The 25,389-nt window shown below is 39.6% G+C and overlaps 3 protein-coding genes across 5 annotated transcripts; 1 reads left to right on the forward strand and 2 right to left on the reverse strand.

Annotated features, from left to right (window-relative positions):
* Window positions 1-7,762: 7,762 nt before the first annotated feature.
* Window positions 7,763-14,302, forward strand: LOC115687653 (uncharacterized). 3 transcript variants are annotated; one of them, XR_008817876.1, is made up of 7 exons: window positions 7,763-8,064; window positions 8,671-9,979; window positions 10,975-11,244; window positions 11,507-11,662; window positions 12,345-12,503; window positions 12,697-12,771; window positions 12,852-14,302. XR_008817876.1 is itself a non-coding variant. In XM_030613289.2 (6 exons), the coding sequence occupies exons 1-5, from the start codon at window positions 8,057-8,059 to the stop codon at window positions 12,462-12,464; spliced, it is 1,863 nt and encodes a 620-aa protein (XP_030469149.1). In that variant the 5' UTR covers window positions 7,763-8,056; the 3' UTR covers window positions 12,465-12,503; window positions 12,852-14,302. The 3 variants fall into 3 exon arrangements, 1 of the variants encoding a protein (XP_030469149.1); XR_004006481.2 differs by having other exon boundaries at window positions 12,345-12,771; XM_030613289.2 differs by lacking the exon at window positions 12,697-12,771.
* On the reverse strand, window positions 13,277-15,637 carry LOC115687654 (cytochrome b6-f complex iron-sulfur subunit, chloroplastic-like). Its single transcript, XM_030613293.2, has 5 exons — window positions 15,454-15,637; window positions 15,033-15,280; window positions 14,297-14,414; window positions 13,699-13,881; window positions 13,277-13,594 (listed from the first exon to the last, which is right to left on the reverse strand). Exons 1-5 carry the CDS (start codon window positions 15,490-15,492, stop codon window positions 13,493-13,495), a joined length of 690 nt encoding a protein of 229 aa, XP_030469153.1. The 5' UTR covers window positions 15,493-15,637; the 3' UTR covers window positions 13,277-13,492.
* A 518-nt stretch (window positions 15,638-16,155) lies between these two features.
* Window positions 16,156-25,163, reverse strand: LOC115687637 (ubiquitin carboxyl-terminal hydrolase 14). Its single transcript, XM_030613269.2, has 20 exons — window positions 24,938-25,163; window positions 24,388-24,562; window positions 23,360-23,472; window positions 22,898-23,234; window positions 22,118-22,212; window positions 21,069-21,202; window positions 20,912-20,968; window positions 20,741-20,818; window positions 20,321-20,375; window positions 20,198-20,230; window positions 19,786-19,866; window positions 19,337-19,532; window positions 19,200-19,257; window positions 18,995-19,117; window positions 18,391-18,479; window positions 18,223-18,309; window positions 17,783-17,953; window positions 17,540-17,673; window positions 17,242-17,374; window positions 16,156-16,670 (listed from the first exon to the last, which is right to left on the reverse strand). The coding sequence occupies exons 1-20, from the start codon at window positions 25,043-25,045 to the stop codon at window positions 16,492-16,494; spliced, it is 2,436 nt and encodes an 811-aa protein (XP_030469129.1). The 5' UTR covers window positions 25,046-25,163; the 3' UTR covers window positions 16,156-16,491.
* Window positions 25,164-25,389: the final 226 nt, after the last annotated feature.

Raw genomic sequence — 25,389 nt, forward strand, 5'->3', positions numbered from 1 at the left:
AATGTATTGTAAACCCAAGGATTGAGCCCATATGTCTATTCATATGGAGAAATAGAGTTTCTCACTATCATGAGGTCGTAGCTGCAAAAAGAACGTTTTTGAGAGACATAGTAACAAGAGAGAGAAAGAGAGCAGAAAATCTGGGTTTGAGGATATATCTGATACTGACGTCGGAGGTCGTTTCGTGGTCCGATTGAGCTGACATTTTGTCAGCGTGTTTGTGCCGCATTCTTCTCGAATCTGAACGGTTTGATTTTCAGTTAAAGCTCCCTACATCAGGTTTTCGTGGGTTGCACCAAAAGTGCATTTTTTGGTGAGATTTATCATTTTATCTCTTGTGAAGTTCATATCTATTGTCAATAATGATGTTCTTGATGTTTTTGCTCCTATGTACCTCTAGTATTTACTAGAGAAGAATTTTTTCACCCAGTTTTGCTGGTAGTGAAGATTTTTGGGTGGACTCCGGTCTCATGGTTTTTGATCTTCTCACACCGAGGAGGTTTTCCACGTAAAAAATCGCCTTGTGTTTACATGCTTGGTATTTATATTCCTCGATTCAGTCATTTCCTATTAGATTTTCACAAGAGGAGAGATTATTTTATTTCACTGCGCTAATTCGATATTGTTCGGGTTGTTATTGTTCTCCTAACAAAGTGGAATAAGAGCTTTGGTTATTGCTGGATTTTTCTGCCTTGTGTTAAACGATGGAAACGAATACGAGTAGAATGGTTACATTGAATGGTTCGAATTATCACATGTGGAAAGGAAAGATGGAAGACCTTTTGTACGTGAAGGATTATTATTTATCCGAGTTTGTTGATGAGAAACCCGAGAATAAAACTAATGCTGAATGGACTATATTTCATCGTCAAGTGTGTGGTTACATTAGGCAGTGGGTGGATGATAATGTTTTGAATCATATCATTAAGGAAACGCATGCACGCAGTTTGTGGAATAAGCTCGAACAATTGTATGCTCGAAAGACTGAGAATAACAAGTTATTTATGATAAAACAGATGATGGCTCTGAGATATCAAGATGGTGCTCGTTTGACTGATCATTTAAATTCTTTTCAAGGAATTATAAATTAGCTAGCTGCGATGGATATCAAGTTTGATGATGAGATACAAGCGTTATGGTTGCTTGGTACTTTGCTGGACTCATGAGAGACGTTTCGAACGTCTTTGTCTAATTCAGCCCCGGATGGTATGATTACCATGGATTTGGCCAAGAGTAGTGTTTTAAATGAAGAGATGAGAAGAAAGACACAGGGATCCTCATCTTCATATTCTGATGCCTTGGTTGTTGAGAAAAGGGGAAGAAGTGAGACTCAAAGTCCGAGAATTAGAGACAAGAGCAGAGATAAAAGTAAAGGCAAATACAATAAATTTGCAAATGTTGAGTGCCATTATTGTCATCAGAAGGGACATATTCAGAGGTTTTGTCGTTAGATGAAAAGAAAGAAACAGAAAGAGAAAAGTAAAGAGAAGAAAAGTGATAATGATAGCGATGACAATCGTGTTGCTGCAGTTGCAGAAGACTTTCTCATTGTCTTTGATGGTGATGCAGTGAATTTTGTATGTCATGAGACCAGTTGGGTAATTGATAGTGGTGCATCTATTCATACTACATCTCGTAGGGATTTCTTTACATCTTACAGGTCAGGTGACTTTGAATCTGTGAAGATGGAAAACAATGGACTTGCTGAAGTTGTAGGCATTGGTGATGTGTGCCTAGAGACTAGCAATGGCACAAGGTTAGTATTGAATAATGTTAAGCATATACTTGATATTCGTTTGAATTTGATTTCCACAGGTAAGTTGGATGATGAGGGGTATTGCAACACCTTTAGTGATGGTCGATGGAAGCTCACTAAAGGTTTTATGGTTGTGGCTAGAGGTAAAAAATGTTATTCGTTGTACATTATGCAGGCAAAGTTGTCCACATACAAAATTAATGCAGTAGACAACGGAGAAACGATTGAGTTATGGCACAAGAAGCTCAGTCACATTAGTGAGAAGGGTTTGTTAATATTGACCAAGAAGAAGCTCCTTTCAGGAATGAAAAGTTCAGAACTGAAGAAGTGTGCTCACTGTTTAGCAGGAAATTATAATAGAGTTGCATTCAAAAGCTCAACTCCTTCAAGAAAGTCAGGTATTCTTGATGTAGTGCATTCTGATGTTTGCAGTCCTATGAAGACAAAATCACTTGGTGGCTCTCTTTATTTTGTTACTTTCATAGACAACTATTCAAGGAAAATTTGGGTTTATACCTTGAAAACTAAAGATCAAGTATTAGATTCTTTTAAGCAATTTCAAGCTTCTGTTGAGAGACAGATTGGAAAGAAGTTGAAATACATCAGAATTGATAACGGGGGAGAGTATACTAGACCTTTTGATGAATATTGCAAGCAACAGGGTATCCGACATCAAAAGACACCTCCCAAGACACCTCAGTTAAATGGCTTAGCTGAGCGAATGAACAAGATACTGGTTGAATGGGTAAGATGTTTACTTTCACAAGCAAAGCTGCCAAGATCCTTTTGGGGCGAGGCTTTGAGTACAATTGCACATGTATTAAATCTTACTCTATGTGTTCCTTTAAAGTTTGATGTTCAATGATAGAGTTTGGACATGCAAAAATGTTTCTTATGATTATTTGCGTGTCGTTGGGTGCAAGGCATTTGTACATATTCCCAAAGATGAGAAGTTTAAACTTGATGTGAAAACATGACAATGCATATTTATTGGCTATGGACAGGATTTTTTTGGCTACAAGTTCTATGATCCAGTTGAGAAGAAAATTATAAGAAGCAGAGATGTTGTGTTTATGGAAGATCAAACAATATAGGATATTGAGAAATCGAAGATGATTTCAGTACCATAGATTAGTGATGACTTGATTGACTTGGATCTAGTTCCTCATACACATATTCCTACACAAGTTGATGAGGAGTAGCAGGAAGTAAATATTCAGACAATGCACATATTCCTTAATATGTTGAGACAGATAATATCATTTCTGAACCAAAGACTCCATTAGATGCTCCACCATATATTCCAATTCGGAGATCCGTCAGAGATCGACGACCTTCCACCAGATATTCTGGAGATGAGTATGTATTATTGACTAATGCAGGTGAACCAGAGTGCTATGCATAAGCAATAAAAGATGAGTACAAAAGCTAATGGTTTGATGTAATGCAGGATGAAATGCAGTCACTTTATGATAATCATACTTTTGAGCTGGTGAAATTGCCTAAAGGTAAAAGAGCTTTAAAGAACAAGTGGGTATATAGGTTGAAATAAGATGAACATACTTTACAACCGCGATACAAAGCTAGATTGGTTGTTAAGGGATTCGGTCAGAGAAAGGATATTGACTTTGATGATATATTTTCTCCGGTGGTAAAAATGTCTTCTATTCGTGTGGTTCTAGGCTTGGAAGTTGAGCAGATGGATGTCAAAACGGCCTTCCTACATGGTGACTTGGAGGAAGAGATATACATGGAACAACCAGAAGGTTTCAAAGTGAAAGGAAAAGATGATTATGTGTGCAAACTAAAGAAGAGTCTCTATGGCCTAAAGCAAGCACCGAGACAGTGGTACAAAAAGTTTACCTCAGTTATGATAGAGCAGGGCTATAAGAAGACTTTCTCGGATAATTGTGTATTTGTCCAAAAATTTTCTGATGATGACTTTATTATTTTCTTGCTTTATGTTGATGATATGTTAATTGTCGGCATGAATGCTTCACGAATTGAGTTATTGAAGAAACAATTAAGCAAGTCTTTTGCCATGAAAGACTTGGGCCCGGTGAAGCAGATTCTTGGCATTAGAATTGCTCGGGACAGAAATGCTAAGAAGTTGTTCTTGTCGCAAGAGAAGTACATTGAGAAGATTCTTTAGAAATTTCACATGGACAAGGCTAAAGTGGTTAGCACTCCTCTTGCTGCCCACTTTAAGTTGAATACAAAGCAAAGTCCCACGACTAATAAAGAGAAGAAAGATATGGAAAGTGTTCCATATGCCTCGGCTGTGGGAAGCTTAATGTATGCGATGGTATGTACACTGCCAGACTTGGCGTATACAGTTGGCGTTGTTAGTCGTTATTTATCAAATCCATGTAGAAAGCATTGGAATACAGTGAAGTGGATCATGAGGTATCTTCGGGGAACTTCCAGTTTGAAACTCAGTTTCGAAACCAGGAAACTTGAGTTAGTTGGATACACAGATTCCGACTTGACTGGAGATATTGATACTCGTAAATCTATTTCTGGTTATTTGATTTTCTTTGCAAGTGGGGCTATGTCATGGAAGTCAAGGTTGCAGAAGTGTGTTGCATTTTCTACAACAGAAGCTGAATTTATTGCGGCGACTGAAGCTAGTAAAGAGTTGCTATGGCTGAAGAAGTTCTTGGAAGAACTTAGGTTCAAGCAAAAGAGGTATGAGTTATTTTGTGACAACCAAAGTGCGATTCATCTTGGTAAGAATTCATATTTTCATTCTAGATCGAAACACATTGATGTTAGATATCATTGGATAAGGGACGCTCTAGATGAGAAGTTGTTAGAACTTGAGAAAATTCATACGGACTATAATGGTTTCGATATGATGACGAAGACTCTATCAAGGGAGAAGCTTCAACATTGCAGATTCATAGCAGGGATGGTGAATCCCTCCGCATCGTCGTGAAGGGGAGATTTGTTGGCTGGGTTCACTCCCATGTGGAGGAAGCCCAATGTATTGCAAGCTCAAGGCTTGAGCCCATATGTCTATTCATATGGAGAAATAGGGTTTCTAATTATTATGATGTCGTAGCCGCAAAAGAACTTTTTTGAGAGACATAGTAACAAGAGAGAAAGAGAGAGCAGAAAATCTAGATTTGAGGATATATCTGATGCTGACGTCGAAGGTTGATTCGTAGTCCGATTGAGCCGAAATTTTGTCAGCGTGTTCGTGCCGCATTCTTCTCAAATCTGAACGGTTTGATTTTCAGTTGAAGCTCTCTACATCAGGTTTTCGTGGGTTGCACCAAAAGTGCATTTTTTGGTGAGATTTATCATTTTATCTCTTATGAAGTTCATGTCTATTGCCAAGAATGATGTTCTTGATGTTTTTGCTGCTATGGACCTCTAGTATTTACTAGAGAAGAACTTTATTCACCCAGTTTTGCTGATAGTGAAGATTTTTTGGGGGACTCCGATCCCCGTGGTTTTTTATCTCCTCACACCGAAGAGGTTTTCCACTTAAAAAATTGCCTTATGTTTACGTGCTTGGTATTTATATTCCTCGATTCAGTCATTTCCTATTAGATTTGCACAAGAAGGGAGATTATTTTATTTTGCTGCGCTAATCCGATATTGTTCGAATTGTTATTGTTCTCCCAATAGATACAACACGAGCACTCTTCTCTTGAATGGAAGCTCCAAGCACTGGCAACTGAGAACACACTAGATTAGCTAGGCAACCAAGTAATTTGATCAACAGTAGCAAATGGATTAGGAACAAGCACAACAAAGATTGCAACTTGAATGTACAAGCAGCATCGGTTTCCATATCCTGGAAAGAATCTCAATTTCGTGATTTACAAAACCATAATCATGAGCAACTCTTGTAGGAATGAAATTTTATGACATTACTTGCTTGTTTACAAAATAATATCTTATGATTATGATTTATGAGATTTGCCACTGCTACACCAAACCATCAAATTCCCATTCGGGTAATATTTTCCTCTATCCTAGTTAGGCAAAACTTCCTCCAGTTATGTCCATGAATGGTGGATTACATGTTATGAACTTCATAGTATGCTAATTTAACTAAATGTAAATGATGTTTTTGTTTGAAACTTACCAAGTAGAAGATTGTTTGGAGGAAAGATCGATGAAGGAAACATAATTCTTTCCTTTCCACTAGGAAAATCACAGAAAAAGTTCTAAATCTATTACAGTTATGCCAATTTAGTCTTAAACATTTCGATTTTGTCAATTGAGTCATAAACGATTTGCTGATGTAATCCTTCCGTTCGATTTTGGACAGAAATTGATGACATGGATATTGATCGTTTTACGTGGCATAGCCAGCATTAACGTGGATAATTTTTACATTTTTTTTTAAATTTTCTGAATTTTTTAGTAATTTTCGTTTTTTTTCTTTCTTCTTTTTCTTTTTTTCTACTAAGTTCGACAAGGGTCGCCGGCCGACCCTTCCCAGCCATAGGCGAGGGTTGCAGGCTCTCGTCTATGGCTTGTGAAGGTTAGTCGGCGATCCTTGCCGGACTTAGTAGAGAAAAGAGAAAGAGAAAGAAAGAAAAAGATAATTAAAAAATTCAGAAAAATTTTTAAAAATGCAAAAAATGTCCATGTCAGCGGCAGTAATGCTACATAAGATAATTGGCACCCACGTTATCAATTTCCGGCTAAACTCGGCCGAAATGACTACATTGACAAATTATCAAAGATTTATGATTTAATTAATAAAATTGAAAGATTATGACTCAATTGGCACGTGTGCAAAGATGAGATTGTCGATGACCATGTTGCCTACTATCACTTTTTAATTGCATGTCAAGGGTCTTATATGTTTACCTATGAACTGTCTTTGGTTTTATAGACTATGATTAACACTTAATGACAGCATAATCAGTGTATGTTAGCGGAGCATTTTCTCAAAAGTTCAGCAAAAGAACTGGGCTTCCATCTTGCACCGGTCCAAATTCTTGCTGGATCATGGGCCAAACGGCTTGAGGCCCATTATGGTTCAAAAACAAATGTGGCCGATACCAAAACTTTGTTACATGTAGGACTGGTAACTGGGCTGTGCTGGCCCATGAGCCAGGCCTTTTTTGTCAATTAAATTTAATTATGGAAAAAATGCAATAAAGTTTCATAGAACAAAGTTTTGAATTATTAAATTGCGAATTAATAAATATTACGCGAACATAATAATTTTTTCCAATATCCAAAACTGTACATAGTACATTCAAAACATGTTGCATTAGTATACTAGTATAATTTGAAATCTGATATTGCACAGATAAACTTGGTTGGCCCGCTTAGGACTAAGCACACGCCCTTATTAACTGCAATTGTTCTCTCTGTACCGACACAAATGTCTTGCCCTGCTTCTCGTATGTGTGGGCAAAAGTTGTTTAACACTATTTACAAACTACATGACAGTCCAGTCCTAGGATTTCTTTAATCTCGAAAAATTCCAATATGTCAATGCTTCTTCTTCTTGGTCGGTACACCAACTCGGTTGCATTGACGTTCGACCATGTGTTGTCTCGTTGGAGTGCGTAATGTGGAAAGCGTGAGAGCCCGTCGACTGGTGAATGCCGATTTGAGGAGATGGTTGTGATTCCTAAATACCTCCTTCGGCATTCAGTTTATCAAATTGTTGTTTGTTGCGATGTCTGGAGTGCGATTACATCGAATAGAAAAAGCAAAAAACGAGATTAATAGATGATTTTAAAAAGCAAGAGTGTTAGGAAAATGACACATGAGTTGGGAATGGTGAAAAATAGGAGGGGAAAGGGGGTTAATTTACAACAAAATTATTATCTTTTCTTATCCCTGCAGTTTCGATTTCAATATCAATTTTGATCTTGAGCTCTTGCTCATCAAACCTTGACCATATCAATTCGATGATACAATTTAACTCGATTTGATTTGGCTCGACTTGACTCGACTAAAAGTGTGGACACGTGTCACCTGTTACTACCGCTACACTGGCCACAGAGACCAACGATCCAAATTCGTATTTTCATTCTCGTTTCGCTCCCCCCTCCCCCGACCCGTCAACACCGCCCCCCAGCCACCAGCCGACGAGTTCCCCGCCTCCGGCTCCGCAACCCCCCCGAAATCGATTCCACCGGCGTCTGGTCCGCCGCGAATGGGCCGCCGGAGCACCATCGATGGCGGCGGCGAGGACGGCTGAGGCGCCCCCGGTCGATGGATTGCCGAGCACCGCCTTCCTCGAGGAAAAATGCTAGCAAGTGGTGCGGTTCATCTGCGCGCTTCGGATGGTATTGATTCCGAGCTACCCCAATCGCTATGTCGAGGTGACTCTCTCTCTCTTTTCCTAAGGTTCACATCTCAAGGTCTCTGTTCTAGTAGAGATGAATCTAGAAAGGAAGAGTTAATCGGGATTGCAATGCTGGATAGGAATGGCTGTCGTGAATCTGAAACATAACTTGAGGAGAATGGAGCAGGATGCATTGGGGACGAAAAAAATGTATTCTTTTCTGTGTTTTCCTGCTATATGGGTTACCTCTGCATCAATCGCTTGTCTGTTAGGAATTTCTGAATTTTGGGTTCCTCCATGATGAACGATATCGAAGAGGGTGTCCTCATAATTGAGTGCCCGCCTCACTTTCTGCAAGATAATCTTTCGGGGTAAATGGGTGTTTCTGGATCATGTTCTGGACATGTTTGTGTAATTCCAGGGCGAATGCATTCTCGAGGTTTCTCGGCCAATCGCGTAACCCGTCTCGCATATCTAGTCGGGCCATTCTTTGTCTCCTTCATGATTTTTCTCGAGCTAATAAAAGGAGGAGGAATTATTGCTCCGATCGGAGTGAATTTTCATCGTCTGTTTCAATCTTGGTGACTTGTACCAGTCTTTTCTGCTGGCGTTAAACTGTGTAATTTTCAACTTGTGAATGCAGACATTTGGTTTTCGACAATATAAAGAGGGTTGCTCGTCCCCTGCTTCCATACCTTAAGACCAGTTATTCAGGACAGATTAAGCTCGCAACCTACTGTAAGGTTGGTCATCGACCATACTCCCACCGCTTTAGCTACCATTATAAACTTCCTTTGAGAGGATATTACCCTCATACAGTCTATAAAGCAAAAGGAGTATTCTCTAGAAGTTGTTGCTTTACCATTCCAAACCATGCTCTTGTTGCTTGGAAGAGGCTCTCTCTGTTATATCGTAACAATGGGCCTGCTTTGCCACTAATCAGTAAAATTGCTGGTGCTGTGAGCCTCGCTCTGACACGATCAAACCTAATTTCTCCTGGAGTCATTGCCTTCATAATTGGGGAGCTTGTGTGGGCAGAGCGAGCATGGGCAGAAGCAGAGCGCATTCCACCAAGGAGTACTATGTATATGAATGCACAAGATGGGCGTGTTTATTTGACTTCATTTCTGTTTTCAACCCTAGAAGTTTTTATTATAATTCTCAGAGCTATCTATCTAGCCATGTTGTTCTGGCCTTGCGCATCCATGGCGCCCTTGGCAGATACTCTAGGTGTGCAGTTCAGGAGAAGATGGATTCAGTTAGTCCATTCTACATTAGAGAAGGCTGGCCCTGCATTTATAAAATGGGGTCAGTGGGCTGCAACAAGACCAGATCTTTTTGCAAGAGATCTTTGTGATGAGCTGGCAGAACTCCATACAAAAGCACCATCTCACAGTTTCCCCTACACAAAGAAAACAATTGAAAAGGCATTCGGCCGCAAGCTGTATGAGATTTTTGAATCATTTGAGGAAGAACCTCTAGCATCTGGAAGTGTGGCACAAGTTCATAAAGCAGTTCTAAAGTACAGATACCCTGGCCAACAGATGAAGCCAATGGTGGTGGCTGTGAAGGTTCGGCATCCTGGTGTTGGTGAGGCAATAAGAAGGGACTTTGCGATAATTAATTTTGTCGCTAAAGTGTCAAACTTCATTCCTGCTTTGAAATGGATGAGATTGGATGAGAGCCTACAGCAATTTGCTGCTTTCATGATGTCTCAAGTCGATCTTGCCAGGGAAGCAGCTCATTTGAGCCGGTTTATCTACAACTTCCGCAAATGGAAGGATGTGTCGTTCCCCAAGCCTCTCTATCCCCTTGTGCACCCTGCTGTTCTAGTGGAAACTTTTGAACCAGGTGAAGGTGTTCTTCACTATGTTGAGAAGCTTGAAGGGCATGAAGCAATTAAAAGTGCCCTTGCTCATATAGGAACACATGCTCTTCTAAAGATGCTCTTGGTAAATTTCCATACATGTGGCATCTCTATTCACAGTAGCTTGCTTGACTCAGATATGATCTTTACTCATGTATGTTAGGACCTTGTGACTGGTGAGGTTTTTCTAGATAAATTTCACATATGGCCATTGTACTTTCGGATAATTTTCATCTAGGAAACTGAACCTAATTTGCTGATGTGCACTAAACTTTGATTTACTTGTAATTGATGCACTGTGGCTCTTCTGCTGAAATTCTACATGATTGCCCGTGGACATGTAATCTGTAATCTTACACGGTACATTTAGGCAACCTCATTGAATTTCTGATAGAAAATTGATCTACTAATAGCCAAAGTACAAGTAAAATCGAAATTCATTGCATTAGGTAATAACAATTAAAGTTCAGTAATGCAAATGCAGGTTATCCTAAAGTGTAGTGGACCACACCAGATATAAAATTAACTCAATTTTCTGTTCTTTGTTCCTAGTCGATCATGTTTCTAGCATCAAGGATCATGAGATTCATAATTTTTGTAAATAACTAAGTTGAATTCCTAATTGCTGACTTGAGGAATATTTGACATTACTGTTGCATATTATCTGAATCATGCAGCATAACAGCATGATACTTTCTGTGTCCATCCATCTGTGTGCCCAGTGGCAAAATCAGACCACTAAAATTGGTTTGAGTAGTTTGTGAGAGTTAGTATCTGCTTTTGTGGTGAAAGAAGTGACAACTCATAATTACTCAAGGCAACTAGCTGATGAACTGTCTGGTGAAAATGGGAATATCCTTGTCCCAAGTTTGAGCTCAAGTCTTTTTTACTATCTATATTCATTATTATTTCCCTTGGATATGATATTGATCGACCTTCCGAATTATTGTAGAGAATCTCCTTACCTGTTCACATTCTTTTTCCTGTTTCTGTGTTTTAAGCTCTTCTGTCAAACCGGAACTTATTACCTGCTGTAACGTTCTCTAATTTGTTTCTGAGATTCTTTTTACCCTTGTCCAGGTCGACAATTTTGTCCATGCGGACATGCATCCTGGGAACATTCTAGTTCGAGTAACTGGTAATAAGTTGTCACACAGGCAACCCTTCAGATCAAGGCCTCATGTCATCTTCCTTGATGTGGGAATGACTGCTGAACTATCCAAAAGAGACCAGATAAATTTGTTAGAATTTTTTAAGGCTGTAGCCGTTCGAGATGGTCGGAGTGCTGCCGAATACACACTGAGATTGTCCAGAAAGCAAAGTTGCCCTGATCCAAGAGCTTTTATAAAGGTAACGTATTCATTATGTTCTTGCCAATAAGTTTTTAGTTCCTCAATGAATTTAATTTGCTTGGTTTCTCATAAAGCAAACAGTCACTGAATTTATTGGCTTTTTCCGTTTTGTCATATGAGGGTTAAACTATGGAGCATATGATCATGTGGCAATTACATATTAGTATGTGCACCCTTATCTAAATAACAGATTGATTGATTGTATATCTCATTCTCATTCATATTGACATATTTAAGAACACTTGTTGTTGGTTTATCAGGATGTAGAAAAGTCTTTCACTTATTGGGGCTCCCAGGAAGCTAATGATGTTCATCCAGCTGATTGCATGCATCAACTACTTGAGCATGTCAGGCGTCATAGAGTCAATATTGATGGCAATGTTTGTACCGTGATGGTAACAACATTGGTTCTGGAGGTAAACTTTGGCATTTTCTTGCAATCATTAACATCTCTTCTGAGAGAAAAGTGCATCCTTCTTATCAATGAAGCTTGATCACAACTTCCCATGATGGTTTGTGCTGGATGATTCTGTAGTCTCTTTGAACATACGAGAAGTTTTCTTCTCCCATTATATGGCCTTGTCAGTTGTAGCACAATTGTTATTTCACGAAGGTGACATTTGTATTAACGCAGATATGGCGGCTATGCTCAGACCAGTTTTGTTTATTTCCCATGGAAACATGGTTTTCACTGAGTATGAACATTTAATATTTGAGTACCAAATGAAAATCTTCTCAAGTATGAAGTAATTTGGAGAGGTGATAAGTTGCATCATTTAAGGCCTTTTGCTTCAAGACTAGCAAAAAGGTCTCAATAACAGTTGTCCAAGGTCTCATGAGAGCCTTCTGGGTGCTTGTATGGGTGATGTATTTGAGATTCTTCATAATCTTGATATTTTCCGACAAAATCCAAAGAATGGCAATTGCTTTCCTTTACACTGGTGACACTGCCAGCCATTTCTTTGGTTGAGGGATTATGGAACAAATATGAAGATACCATGAATATATTCTTGGTCCGTAGCATGCTTGCTTGCCGAGATATTTTGAGTAAGCTTATACGATATATGCCTCAGAAGGGTCTTTTTTTTTCTCCTCCAGGGATGGCAGCGCAAATTGGATCCAGAATATGATGTTATGAACACCTTGCAAACATTGTTATTCAAAGCTGATTGGGCAGAGTCTCTCTTTTACACCATTGAAAGTCTCATGGCTCCGTAGAAGGTCGCAAACTCCTCATACATTCTTCAGTGAATAAAAGTAAATGGCTGGTTTGATAGTCTCCTTAACGAGTTCACTGTTTTTTTTGTCTATTTTCTCCTATTTTTCTTCTTTTCTCTACAGGATTTTCTTTTTTTGGTAGGCCTTACTTTCATTTATCTACAGGAAAGGCTGATACTAATTTTTTCATCGAATGAGCGCACTTCCCATTTCTTTTCATTTCTTTCGTCGGGACTTTTCCTGTTGTATTGCTAGAACACATGCCTCTTGGTGTAATAGCATTTTTGAGGTTACAACTGTTTAGAAGGTAATCTACCAAACATATTCCAATTGATTACTTCACTGCCTTTCTAATCGAATCCCTGAATTGAAAAACTTCATTTGCAGCTGAACAATGGTTGAATTGTTTTGCCAGCGCATCTCATCGCACTAATGAGTTATCAACTTCCCAATGGAATTCCAGCGCCATCAAAATTGTCAATGGTCACTTTGAATGTTGATGATGGGAGAGCCTACTTTGTTTCCCTCAACAAAGCTGTTCATTTCCAATAAAAAGTTTGCATTTTTCCCTGATGATGGAGTATCCGAGGTTTTTCCATAGCTCGACTAATCTCCATCAGGTGTAATAGTCGTCTTATCAAATTCACCAGATGCTTATTGGAGCAAAAAGATCTAAGCTCTGGAGGTGGCTCGAGAAAAAGCATGAGTGCTATGATTTGAAAGTCCTAGTCCGGTTGAGCGAAGACGGCATGTATGAAGCAATCCACTTGTTGAAGATGGTCGATCGTATAGATTGGCATCAGGACAGAAAATTAACGAATTTCGAGATGATATTTGCAGCCAAGAGAATCTCAGTATGTGAAAACAATGACAAATATATAGTTGAGTAAAAAATAAAAAATGACTGCTTGCGAGTTTTGTTTTAGGCATGCGTCAACAATTGGTTCAGCCAATGATCTTCTTGCTAAATGAAGTGAAAGTGCCTGAAAGACAAAGTATAAACTGGAACTGCTCCAGATGAAGTGGCTCTATGCCCACCATGGAGCTTCACCAGTTCTGAAGTCAGTCTCAACCCATGGGACAAAAACTACCTTTCCATCATCAATATCTGCATGAGCCAAGGCCAGTGACTGTTCCAAAACAAGATCGAAAACATCAATTTTGTCAATACAGGGATTAAGAGTGTGATGAAGGAGCTAAATGTTGGGATTAGCAATTTTTTTAGGGGTTTTACCAGAGGAGCCGGTCCTCGAACAACCCTCCCTTGGTTGTTATACTGAGAACCGTGGCAAGGACAGATGAACTTCTTCTCTGCAGTATTCCATGGCACGACACAACCGAGATGCGTGCACACCGCGTTGATGCCGTATGTCGCCAGTGTTTTGTCACTTTCCACGACGAGGTAGGTCGGGTCTCCCTGTAATAGGAAGTGTTTCAAGTTTGGATGAAACGGGCAGTGTGTAGAAGGCGACTATGGAAATGAAAACAAACTTGATTGCAACTTGAGACTAAATGACTTGTGAATTTCGCAAAGATGGACCAGTTTGTGCAGCACAACGTAATGTATTTTCATGAACAGCCTATGTAACTCAAAGATGCTTTTCGATTTTAATGGAAAACCCTGCTGATCCAGGACACGTGATACACATCCGACAGAAAAAATCTTCACCAATGCCAATGGATGATGAAAGTCTTGCAGAAGAAGAGCTTTTTTGTCGGCTGAATGTATTTTTTTCTTTCAGATTGTGTTTACCAGGTATTGCCAAAGAGCAAAGCCCTAGTAACTAAACATTGTGATCATATTTTTCGAAACATTCGAAGATTGGAAGCACCTTCAATCCTTGAGTTAGTGTTCTGTCACCAGGACCGTGGTTTTTGAGCCATTCGGCAGCAATGACATCGTTTCCAATCGCGTCCTTTGCCACGGTACCACCACCAGTTCCTGTGCTTCTGCTCGGTTTGCAGAAGAGACAATTGTCAGAATCTGAGAGTTAAGGGACCATATTTCCCAGGTACAAAACAGCAACTAATCCAGAAGACAAACTGATGACTGTTTGAACCCACAAGTGTAATTGATCAAGCTCAACTGCATATATATGTAAATATGATCACATCCCATAGCGCGTAATAATTCTACAAGCATTTCTGTCGAGACAGCTAGATAGTCCAGCAAGTCAATGAGTGGACAAATCTTATAGGGAAGTAGATCAAGACAAAGTAATAACCCCTCCAAGAGACCACCATACCGGCCATCAAGCACAGGCTAGCCCATTAATTAACTCGCCTAAATTTGTATCAATCCAACACGATAGAATCCATCGTGGAATCTCTGTGCAATTTCTACTCGCGTAAACGTCGAAATAGTAGGAGCAATTACATGACTCATCCTCAAGCCGAAATGTACATAGCAATTTCAAAAACTCCCTACAGACACGTAGCATTCGGACCGGCAAGAAGGGAGAATCTATACCCGAGTTCTCTTCACACTAATCAGAATACAATCCCAATTAAAGAATCTTGTTGCAGAGCAATTGCAAAATCTGTGAAAAGAGCACGATAACAACTTACCCAGGTGGAGCAAAGAAGATGGCATAAGGGACTAGCATGCCAGCAGTGGGGAGAGAAAGAGCACCCAACAACAGCAAATTCATGAGCTGCCTCTTTTCCATGTCCGGCACCCGGTCCGCCGGTATGCTCGTGGCTTGGCATGTAATCTTCACTCCCCTGTCCTTTCCCACCACGGATGTCCTCGTTGGCTTCACCATCAGTGCTTGTGATGACGATGCACCGAACATCCCATTCTTACTCGAACACAGCTGAAAAAGCAAAGCCCAAAGCACAAATTTGCCTATTTCAATAATCCAAAAAGATCTTAAGACTAAAGAAAATGTTCCTTCTTTTTTCGTTCTTCCTGACGATTCACATTGAACGTGCGTGGACAATCACAAGACGGTTGCAAGACAAATAACACGGTGAAGAATAGAAGTACCTGAGAAGGAGCTGGGGAAGAGAGGGTTGAAGCAGCCATGGCTGAGATTCTCGGAAAGAATCAGAGACGGTTGGTGGTGCTGGTGTTAGTTGAATTGGAGGAGTGTGTGCTAAGAGTTATGTTAAAAGAACAGGAACCACAAAAGTTGATAGGAGAGGTAAGGCAAGGAGAGTGTATGGCTGACAGTGTTGTAGAGCCACATATTGGAGATAACACGTGTATCATAGATCTTTTCTGCGTCCCACATTAACTCCTTAGGTCGCTGCCAGAAAATTAAAATTATTAGGGGGGTAAAAGAAAAACCAAATTCGGAATTTGGCCTTTGAGGTTATACTTTGGCATGAAGGGATACATGCACTACTCTTACAAGGCTAAAGTCCGCACCTATCAACTTTAATCATTTCAACAGACCAGACGAGCTCTTTGTGCTCACTTTGGAGAAACTGCATTTTAAGCATATACATTACTCGTACTTTAGCATTATACAATTGGTTCCACCGTTTGCAACCCAGTACGATCTGCGTTTTGATTTCTAGCGACGTATCGAGTTACATGATTGGTTAAGCCGCACGCTACTTAACATTCAACAGTCCTCGTCGACCAGCGAAGCGCATATCACACCCGAGAGAGAGAGAGAGAGAGAGAGAGAGAGAGAGAGAGAGAGAGAGAGAGAGAGAGAGAGAGAGAGAGAGATTCCCAGTCTTTTGAATGAAAGATAAATACCCATTTCAAGACACACGATCCAAAAAATTCATCATGCCTCAAATTTGCCTCGACGATGCATCCTAAATCATGTAATGAATATGACATTTTGTCCCCAAGAGAAGGGAAGCCCCGGCCAGCAAATGTTAGAAATGTCGCTGCAGGTTCTCGCTGAAGTAGCCCGTACGAATTACGAACCAAATGAGTATGCGGAGTTTACCACTCAAACCCAGAAAGGAAGCAGAATTTAAAGCCGCTCCACGTACTGCTTTGCTCAACATTAAGGGATCCTCCTTAAACATCTTATATCCCTGATGCTAAGTCACTGAAATGTCTTCAGCTATTTAGTCTCTCGAAGAAGTACAAGTAACCCATATCCTTGGGTGGGTTCACAGACGCTCCGACCTTATCATCATTAAAGATTACCCATCTACCATCTTTCAATATGTGAGCAACGTAGTGACCGCAAAGTGTGGAGGTTCCAATGTGGCTCACCAATCCAATAAGCTTGTATCCTGCATATTAATGGCCCAATCAAATTGAAGTTATGTGCTTGAGAAATTAAATCTAGACTGTCCAGTTCCATTTCAATGGCAATTGAAGAGAGGGAAACAGATGAATGTCTCGTCAAAGGGAGAAAAAGGCGATTGGCTCAAATTGAGAGGGTCAACTTACCCACTAAGATACTAAGCATCGGTGAAAAAAAAAACATAAGTTGATATTCTAAGTCACACAGCCATTAGACTCTTTTTCATATGATGTGTGATCATCTTAGGAGAAAATCAACCCTCCCAATTCTGGGAGAGTAGGTTAACAAGAGCTATACAGTAATGAAGAATCAATTACAATGTCATCTAAAATCAGTAAAACAACCATAAATAAGGGAGCCAGAAAAACAAGTTGATTCAAAAGCCCTTGTAAACTAGATGAGTGATTTTGGCCAGAACACATGATTTGCAGCTAGTAATTGAACAAAACAGAGACGCCAAGCTAGACATCTTTTATCAGAATAACGAATTTCAGCCATGTGAAACAAACTGAAAAATCTGAAAGCATAAGAATTAATCAAAGTGATGAGGCGCTTACTCCCTCCTCCATCAGGTAAACCTGCGTCACTTGGACTCGGTGTAGAGTTCGATGTGGTGGCATTAACATCAGATGAGGCAGAGGCATCTGGATTACTGAAAATCCAATCTGTTGCTTTTTCAATATCACCACCCTAAAAAAAAGAAGAAATTAAACCCGTCACAATTGATAAAATTCAGTTCATCTTTAGATTATCTTCAGCAACATCCATGTAAAAAATGCTGCTGCACATCTTCCCAAAAAAGATGAGGGAGCAGTATGAGAGAATGCAAACAACAAAGGGCCACAAAATCCATACTGATGCTTTGAGTGCCTTCCTCGCTATTTCTTCTGGGAAACCAAATGAAACCAAAGTATCAACTTTTGATTGGTCAACTGTAGATGATGCAGTCGCAGGAATCACATCTGCTTCAGAAATAGGGATGTCTATATCTGAAACCATTTCAGTTACAACTTTATTAGGATCATGGTCCTTTTCACTTTAAGTGCAAATGGTAGGGGCCATACAGCAACAAAATCCACCAAGGTAGCAGCTACATACCGGCATCATCCATGTGTGTCAATAACCAATTCATAGCCTCCTCTACTCCAGCATTTAACGTACGTATTGCAGCTTTCTGACAGTGCAGATAGTTGAATCCCATTGATACAAGTTGAGCAACAATATCCTCATTGGCCACAAGCTTATTTGATCCCACCTCATCCTCAGCAACTGTAAAGCACAAAATAAAACAGCTGTCAATAAAATACACAAGCATTGGTCAAATGATAGTCTACTATGATGAAAGCAGCCACAGGAAATGGGCCAAAAGAAATGTAGGAATTCTATCGCCAGCTAATATCTCTCAAATAAAAACTTCTCAATAAAAATACAAGTTCCTAAATGGAATGACAAGAATATGAAACTTCATAAAAAATTCGCATTTGCACCCTTTAAGTTAGGATAATAAAAGTAAAACACTTTATTTATGTCACAATCACCTTCTGGTAGCAGCTCTTCTCCAGGCTGAAGACCATTGCTCCGCATGTGACTAATGTTTATGACATCCGGGACATCAATATACACATCTGATCGAAAGACAGAAAGAAAAACAATCAACCAGATTCTCACATAAGACAAAATTGCAAACTCAGTTGTATGCAAAATACCAAGCTTCTTTGGTACCCATCCCTCCTCCATCACAAATTTCCGCATGTGAAGCACCAAGTAGTCAGGAAATGATGTAAGACCAGCTGTCCTGTAATTTTATAGTTGATTTATTGTTAGTAAAGTGGTGCTGTGAGCAATTCTGCATCTGGTGTCTCTTAAAAAAATAATTTTTTCTTCTCACAATCATGGAGCAGTGATATGTGCATCCTAAGGAGAAGAGAGCGGATGAACTACAGAATTTATGACAATAAAAGGATCTTTGAAATATAAAATCCTATAGAATCGGCAGTCTTCAGCAGCACAGTGGGAGATTACACAGCTTCAAGCCTGCAACTTTCAATGTAAGATACCTTGTTGACTGGATCCTAAAAATTGATCAAGAGGAAACTTGTGGCTTCATATTCACTAAGATCACAAGAAATGGCAAGCAAGAAAAGCTCCATGCCTACTTTCTACTATTCAGCCAAACGTATGTCCATCTAAGCATTTGCTTGTTCATCAAGATGTACACGTATTACATCAATGCCATACAAAGACATTGATATTATAGCTAATCAAATGACAGCTAAAATGATCCACAGATTGAAAGGTCATAAAGCTCACTTAATAGCAGTTGTCTTCGATTTCAAGGCAGAGCTGTAGAAATCCTGGACCTCCTCTGGAGCTGAAAAGTTTGCTAAGCATGCTTCTAGGGGAACCCTTGGACGTACAATTTCATCACTAGATCTGCCAGCATATCATTCTCAGTAAACATGTTCTATCATGAATGAAAGATGAGCACCTGAAAAATACGACATATAGAACTTACACTTCCTTTCCCTCAGAAACTTTCTCAGCTTTTAACTTGTAGAATGCTTCTAATTCCGCTGGATAAGCAAACAATAGGGCCATCTTAACAACATAAACACTTACAAAAATTAAAAGTGAAAAAGAAAGAATATTTACCTTTATTTGTGGCCTCATGCAGTGGAATATTTAGGGAGAGAATGTTGTCAAGCCTTCTACTGTAAGTGACCTTCCCGGATGGGCACAATATCCGATCTTCAATACCAAACTTGAAACTTCTCGAGGGATCCTCAGGATTCCCAGAATGAGCTCGCTCAACTTGATCAAGAAAATGTTGGAAAAATTCCAAAGCATCCTATGGAATAGGTGTCAAAAGTAGAAATAAAATGAAAAAGAAAAGGTCATGAAAAAAAATCGACCAAAGTACATGAGAAGACCAACCAAAAAAAAGTACATGAGAAGATAATGTTAAACAGTCAGATCTCAAGTGAACTGATATCTAACCAAATGATAAGCTAAGATACAAACAGATTTTTACTACAATACAGCACATCACCTACAGCTTCACATACAGCATGGTTTGCATCTAGCTTATAGAGCAGGCATACCTGCTGTCTCATTGTTGAAAATTCAGGGTGGCTGGCAGCAATTAAAGCCTTGAACATACGAGGCCGTATCCCTTCCTGCTTCTACAAATTTGCAAGCACGAAGAATGCAAATTAAATAATGATAAGAAAAGTGTTCAAAATAGGGAATCCAAGAAGAAAGAATAAAAGTCTAAGACACGTAGAGACTTGGCAAGGATCTTAAGAAAAAAATACATAATAAAATCCCGGCGTGCGAAAAAAGACATGTGCTCGAAAAATCCATAATAGAAAAGATACCACTGCAATTTTACAGCCAGGTGAAGTCAGCTCTAGAAGTTTCAAATGCACATATTTAACACACTGGTGCGAGCTTAGGATTTCTCCTAATAAATTGCTGAATGATCAGGAAATAAATCTTGGCAAGAAAGCTTACAGAGCCTTTTGAGACATTTGCATCATCATCCTTCTGGAAAAATGAACATAGGAAAATTTATTAATGAAGGACAAGGAGATATAATATATAGAAAAGGGGAAAAAATGTGATCATAGCTTTTACCTCAGGTACTGGAACAGAGTATTTACCAGACAGCAAACCATGAGCAAGCTTTGTCCTGACACATACAACCAAACATCAGCATAATTCACCAGGGCCATAAGTCCAATACATCTTGTCAATAACTTCTCTAAACTCAGCTGCATGTGTCACCATTTCATTGAGATGAGAGGAACACATTCATCCGTGTGCTTTCAAAAGAGAAGTAGCCAGCGCTGGTACTCAGCATGACTGAAGGAGACTCATGAGTGTTTCTTTTATAGCAAAAAGCACAGAGCACTAAGAAGAACAAATTGCAGAACGCCAAGGCAAGTCATACAACGACATCCTGCTAATTTTCTTTTTATTGGGCGGCAAGAAAACTAACATATTTTATTTCGTGTGAAGAATTACAAAAGCATCACTATGCCATTAACCACTTACAACTGCATGTTCAAGTCAACAGTTGGATCAGCAGGAGCCCTTTCAAAAGCCAATTTTAGGCTTTGATTCATGTAGTACCTGATGACGATATCATCAAGCAATAAACTCAATGAGTACTGAAAACATATGTTATGGAATCAATATCATTCCAAAGATGAAGGGCCAACTGACCGTGTACAAAAGGAATGGCTTGAGAATACAACTTGCATGGTCGCAGCCATGTAGCAGCTGCACAAAAACTCAATAAGGAAACGAGTATTCGGCAAATAAAAAAACGAGCAAACAAAGGAAAGGAGAAACATAAATACATCATCCGAATAATCATTACCTATTACCAAGATTGGCAAGTCCTGTGTAACCTGGACCAAATAAGGGTTCAACCTCCTGTCCACTTTCTTGAATTCGGTTCCAATCATAGTTAGTGTTTTGGTCAAGTTCCCTTTCGGCAGTAGTCATTTCAGTCTACGCAATGAGAACATCATTTGTCATATAGCAGAAAATCACAAAAGCAAGCAAGAAATCAATAGACTGAAAGCCTATACAACAAGTTCACAGGCATCATATTGATCAAGAAGAAGAATAGAAAGCCTCTATGCTGCATAAAGTTGATTCTCTCAAGGGTATGAAATGTAAGCTTTGTCAGCAAGAAAATGAAGACAACACCTCATGACCATACATCATGAAATGGATAAGCCAAATATCCAAATATACAACTGAGAACTCGACTAAGTATGTTATATTAAATTTTCAAACATAACCGAATTACCATTTTTAAGATAGGTAAGCATAACCATATTGTCAGCTAAGATAACGGTCAAAGTTGTTTGAAATTAGGACATGCACGTAATTCCATAGCAATGGACCTCTACACAAGATTAGATTTTTTAATAATTCATGCTTTCAAGCTACCTCAAGAATCTTATTGCAAGTGGCTAAACACCTAGACTAATATTCATCAGTACAAAAAAGTTCAACACGGTATGACGCAATGGCATAGGTAGAAAATAAGCAATTATACACAAGGAAGCAATTCATTTCTTTAACGTTCTTATGTTTGTTATAATTGCTATATTTGATGGCTTACTTGATCAACTCTTAGAGTTAGTTGAACCATTTTCATGGTTTTAGGTATTCAAACAGTTCCCTGCACTTCGAACATAAATTGTGAATTCAGTAAGAGTAACCAAGTAACCATACCATTATGAACTCCATTACAATAAGCGGGAATATGGAAGATATCGAATAACAAGGATAACCCATTTCATACAACATTATAGCAGCTTGAAATCCACAAACACTCTATTCAAATAACTCAAATTGCATCCAACAAATTGACCAGAAAAGCCAAATCACTATCAGCTCTAATGAACACCGTACCTTCTGTAATGATGAAAAATCAATGCCATAAAATGCCAGATGTTGCGCTAAATGTGGGTCCAAAACACTTTCATCCTCTGGATATGAGAAAACGTCTGAGCTGCCACAATGCAATAAATTAGATTTCATCGAATGCAGAATTCTCTGCCAATCATTTCAAGCACTGTAGGTATGACCCACTCCAGAAGTACTTCACAAATTTTAAGAGCCAATGCTAAGGATTCACCAAAACTGAGCTTTTCACTATGAGTAAAAACCAAAACATACACAAAACTAAGACTTCTCTTTGCAACTGGAATGATAAAAACTTCAAAAGACAAACAAAAACCAACAAATTGTCCATTTGGCACTCCAAAGATTCATCATATATCTCAAGCATTCCCCATACCATCTTCCACTCATGAGTCACATCTATCCAGCACTCATCTGAATTCTACAACCCAAAAGCCTTTGTTAAGTAATTTCTTTTAGTTTTAAACTTCATCTTATGCCACTTTAGGCCTAAGGTGGGTTTTAATGAGTCTATTAAGCAATCATTATAGGTATAGCAGGGTATTCAAATCCCTTGTTGTAGGATACTATAAGTCTCCACAATCTTTCTGTCTTTTACTTGGTTTGGGAAGAGCAAAGTGAGAGCACTTTTGAAGGGACATAGTTTTCTTCTCAAATGCTTTTAAAAAAAGCATAAATAAATCTCTATTGCACAATAACTCTCATTTAGGCAGTATTGAATGCCTCATCCATTTGTGTCTAAGCATGTTTATCACATGGCTGCATTACCTGCTCCTTCCAGATCAGCCGTTATAGTGCCAAGTTTCACAGCTAGAGGGTAGCCAGTTTCCTTGTAATGTTCAACAGCATGATTGTTGCCGCCAGTTCCATCCCAATTTCTCCGTCCACACAAAATCATTCCATCAGTCAAATTGAGCCATAGATTCTGTGTCTTGTCACACTTGGCACATTTCCAACCAGAAGGAGGAACGGCAACACCATTGTCAATCTGTAGCAAGTTTGTGGCATATGGACTAACTTGCTTCTTATCTGCTACCCATGCAGCAACTTGCTCTTTCCTCTCAGCACCTTCAGACAACAAAATGGCATCGACAGCCAACCTTACCTACAAAAAAAGTCCAAATGATGACTCATACTGCACCTGACAGTTTACAAGAGAGACTTTCTTTAAAGCAAACTAGTAAAATCACTACATGAAAACGCACTGAAGGAGGGAGAGTCAAGTAGCACCTTCTCTGGCAATTCCACTGAAGGAAATGGCAGTGATATATATCCAGGTAATATTACTATGCTATAGGCTTCTTCATATTCAGGTTCACCATTGTCAAAGCCACCATCAATGCCTACAAGTCGGACAAAATAGATAAATATCCATGCCGCCAACAGCAACATACACATTTCTTGTCATATTGACAAAAAAGAAGCAAAAAAGGATAGGCACATCGCAAGCAGAGTTTCCAGCCTCGAACTACTACATTAGTGAGTCTACTTTTAAAAGCACCACATAACAAACATAACCAAAACAAATAACAGGAAGTTTTTTTTTTATTGCTTGGGGCCTACTTTACGTCACTGGGGAAGAGAATCAACCTCACTCCAAAACAAATTTTTCCACAGAATGGTGTCTCCTTCTTTAGTAGTGTCAGTTCCTCTCAACTAAATGCTCTCATCCAGATGCCCCGAGGATCTGCAATAAATGTGATGAAACTAGGGCATCTAGTGGCAGACTACTATTGACCCTTACTGTACACAGAGATAGGTTATGAATGAAAAACCTGCTTGAAAGAGAAACACAGAGTAGGAAAGCAAATCGAAAAAAAAAAGGAACCTGCTGACTAGGACCTGTTTAACTCATTCAAGGAAAAAACATCATTATCTTCCAAAATTTTGTATAATACAAGAATTTCTCCATATACTCTCTAGCGCCAGGTTCTCTTAGTTCAGAGCTTTAGAGTAGCTCCTTCAAAGCTAAAGCAAGCATTTAGGGATCAAGAAAGAGTGCGATGGGCAAAAAAATCATTTATATTGATAAAGCGGCTTCATACTAAAAAGAAAGTTCTGCAAGAGTAAGGTTAACCACGATCATTGGGATTCCCAGTTGTTAACACAAAGATGATGGAAAATTGAAAAACCAATAGCAAGTAAAAAGCAAACAGTCAGCCCAACATAAACAGAAAGAAAGGAAATGGCGCGAAGCATGCGAAATGATTGTCCAAAGAAAATCGACAAACCAAATATATACTGTGATCAAAGAGTACCTATTGCCAAAAGAGTCGGCTTCTTCAACGGCCTATCTTCAGAAACCAATTTTTTCTTCGTTTGCTTAATATGCAAGTATACAGGATTTCCCGTCTTCTCAAAGTTCCAGCCCACGAATTCCTCCCCAAAAGCAAGGAAGGAATTCATGTCAACGAACAACCCGCCCTCGGATTTCTGCAACCGGTGAACAAGAATCATCAATCCATCAACCCGACCCAGGTAAGAACGCACAATCACGGCCACTCTCGACAACTCCTGCATATAAATTGAAAAAGGGCACCCCCATTCTTGCCCGCAACATGTAAATTGACGGTTGAAAATCAGGGGGCCTAAGCGAAGCTAAAACCCTAAGCACCTCCGCAAGACAAACCCAAGAAACGCCGCCTAAAGCGGTACAGAACCATCGCACCGACATTGCCAGAGCCAGAGCCAGAGCCCACCGAAACTCACAATCATCCGCAACCCAGTTTGGGGTTTCAACAAAGCCGAGCACAGATTTTCTAAGTGGGGAAATTCAAGTTGCCGGAAGAGGAGGAGGAGGGGAGATACCGGAGTGTCGAAGGAGACACAGCATTCCTGCTTGTAGATGCGGTTGGTGGGCTCGGGTATCCGGACCCGGGAGAGGTTGGATCGGAGGAGGTCCATCGGCGACGCCATCGCTGCTCGTCCTGCCGACGGTGTCGGCGGGTCTCTTGAAGGAGACGACGGTAAAGGAGTGATCTTTGTGTGCGCGCAGAGAGGGAGAGGGAGAGGGAGAGGGAGAGAAGGTTCTTTGCCCTAAGCTTTGTCCAAAGTATTGGATTTTATTCTCCAAGAAAGTAGAAGAGTGGGGACGCTTTCGACTTCGACACGCTACTCCCTACTCCTCAGGCAATCCCTCTCTCTTCTGCTTGCGCTCTCTTTCTTCCGCACCCTGTAATTTCTTCACTAATGATCTCGAAATCTAGCACGATATGCAATATGATCTATAAATTTTTAATTAAATTTAGTTCTTGAATTAT

The sequence above is a fragment of the Syzygium oleosum genome, unplaced genomic scaffold (assembly GCF_021117445.2).
Source record: "Syzygium oleosum isolate NSW1041296 unplaced genomic scaffold, Sole_v2.1 Sole_v2.13, whole genome shotgun sequence".
In the NCBI taxonomy this organism is placed as follows: domain Eukaryota; kingdom Viridiplantae; phylum Streptophyta; class Magnoliopsida; order Myrtales; family Myrtaceae; genus Syzygium; species Syzygium oleosum.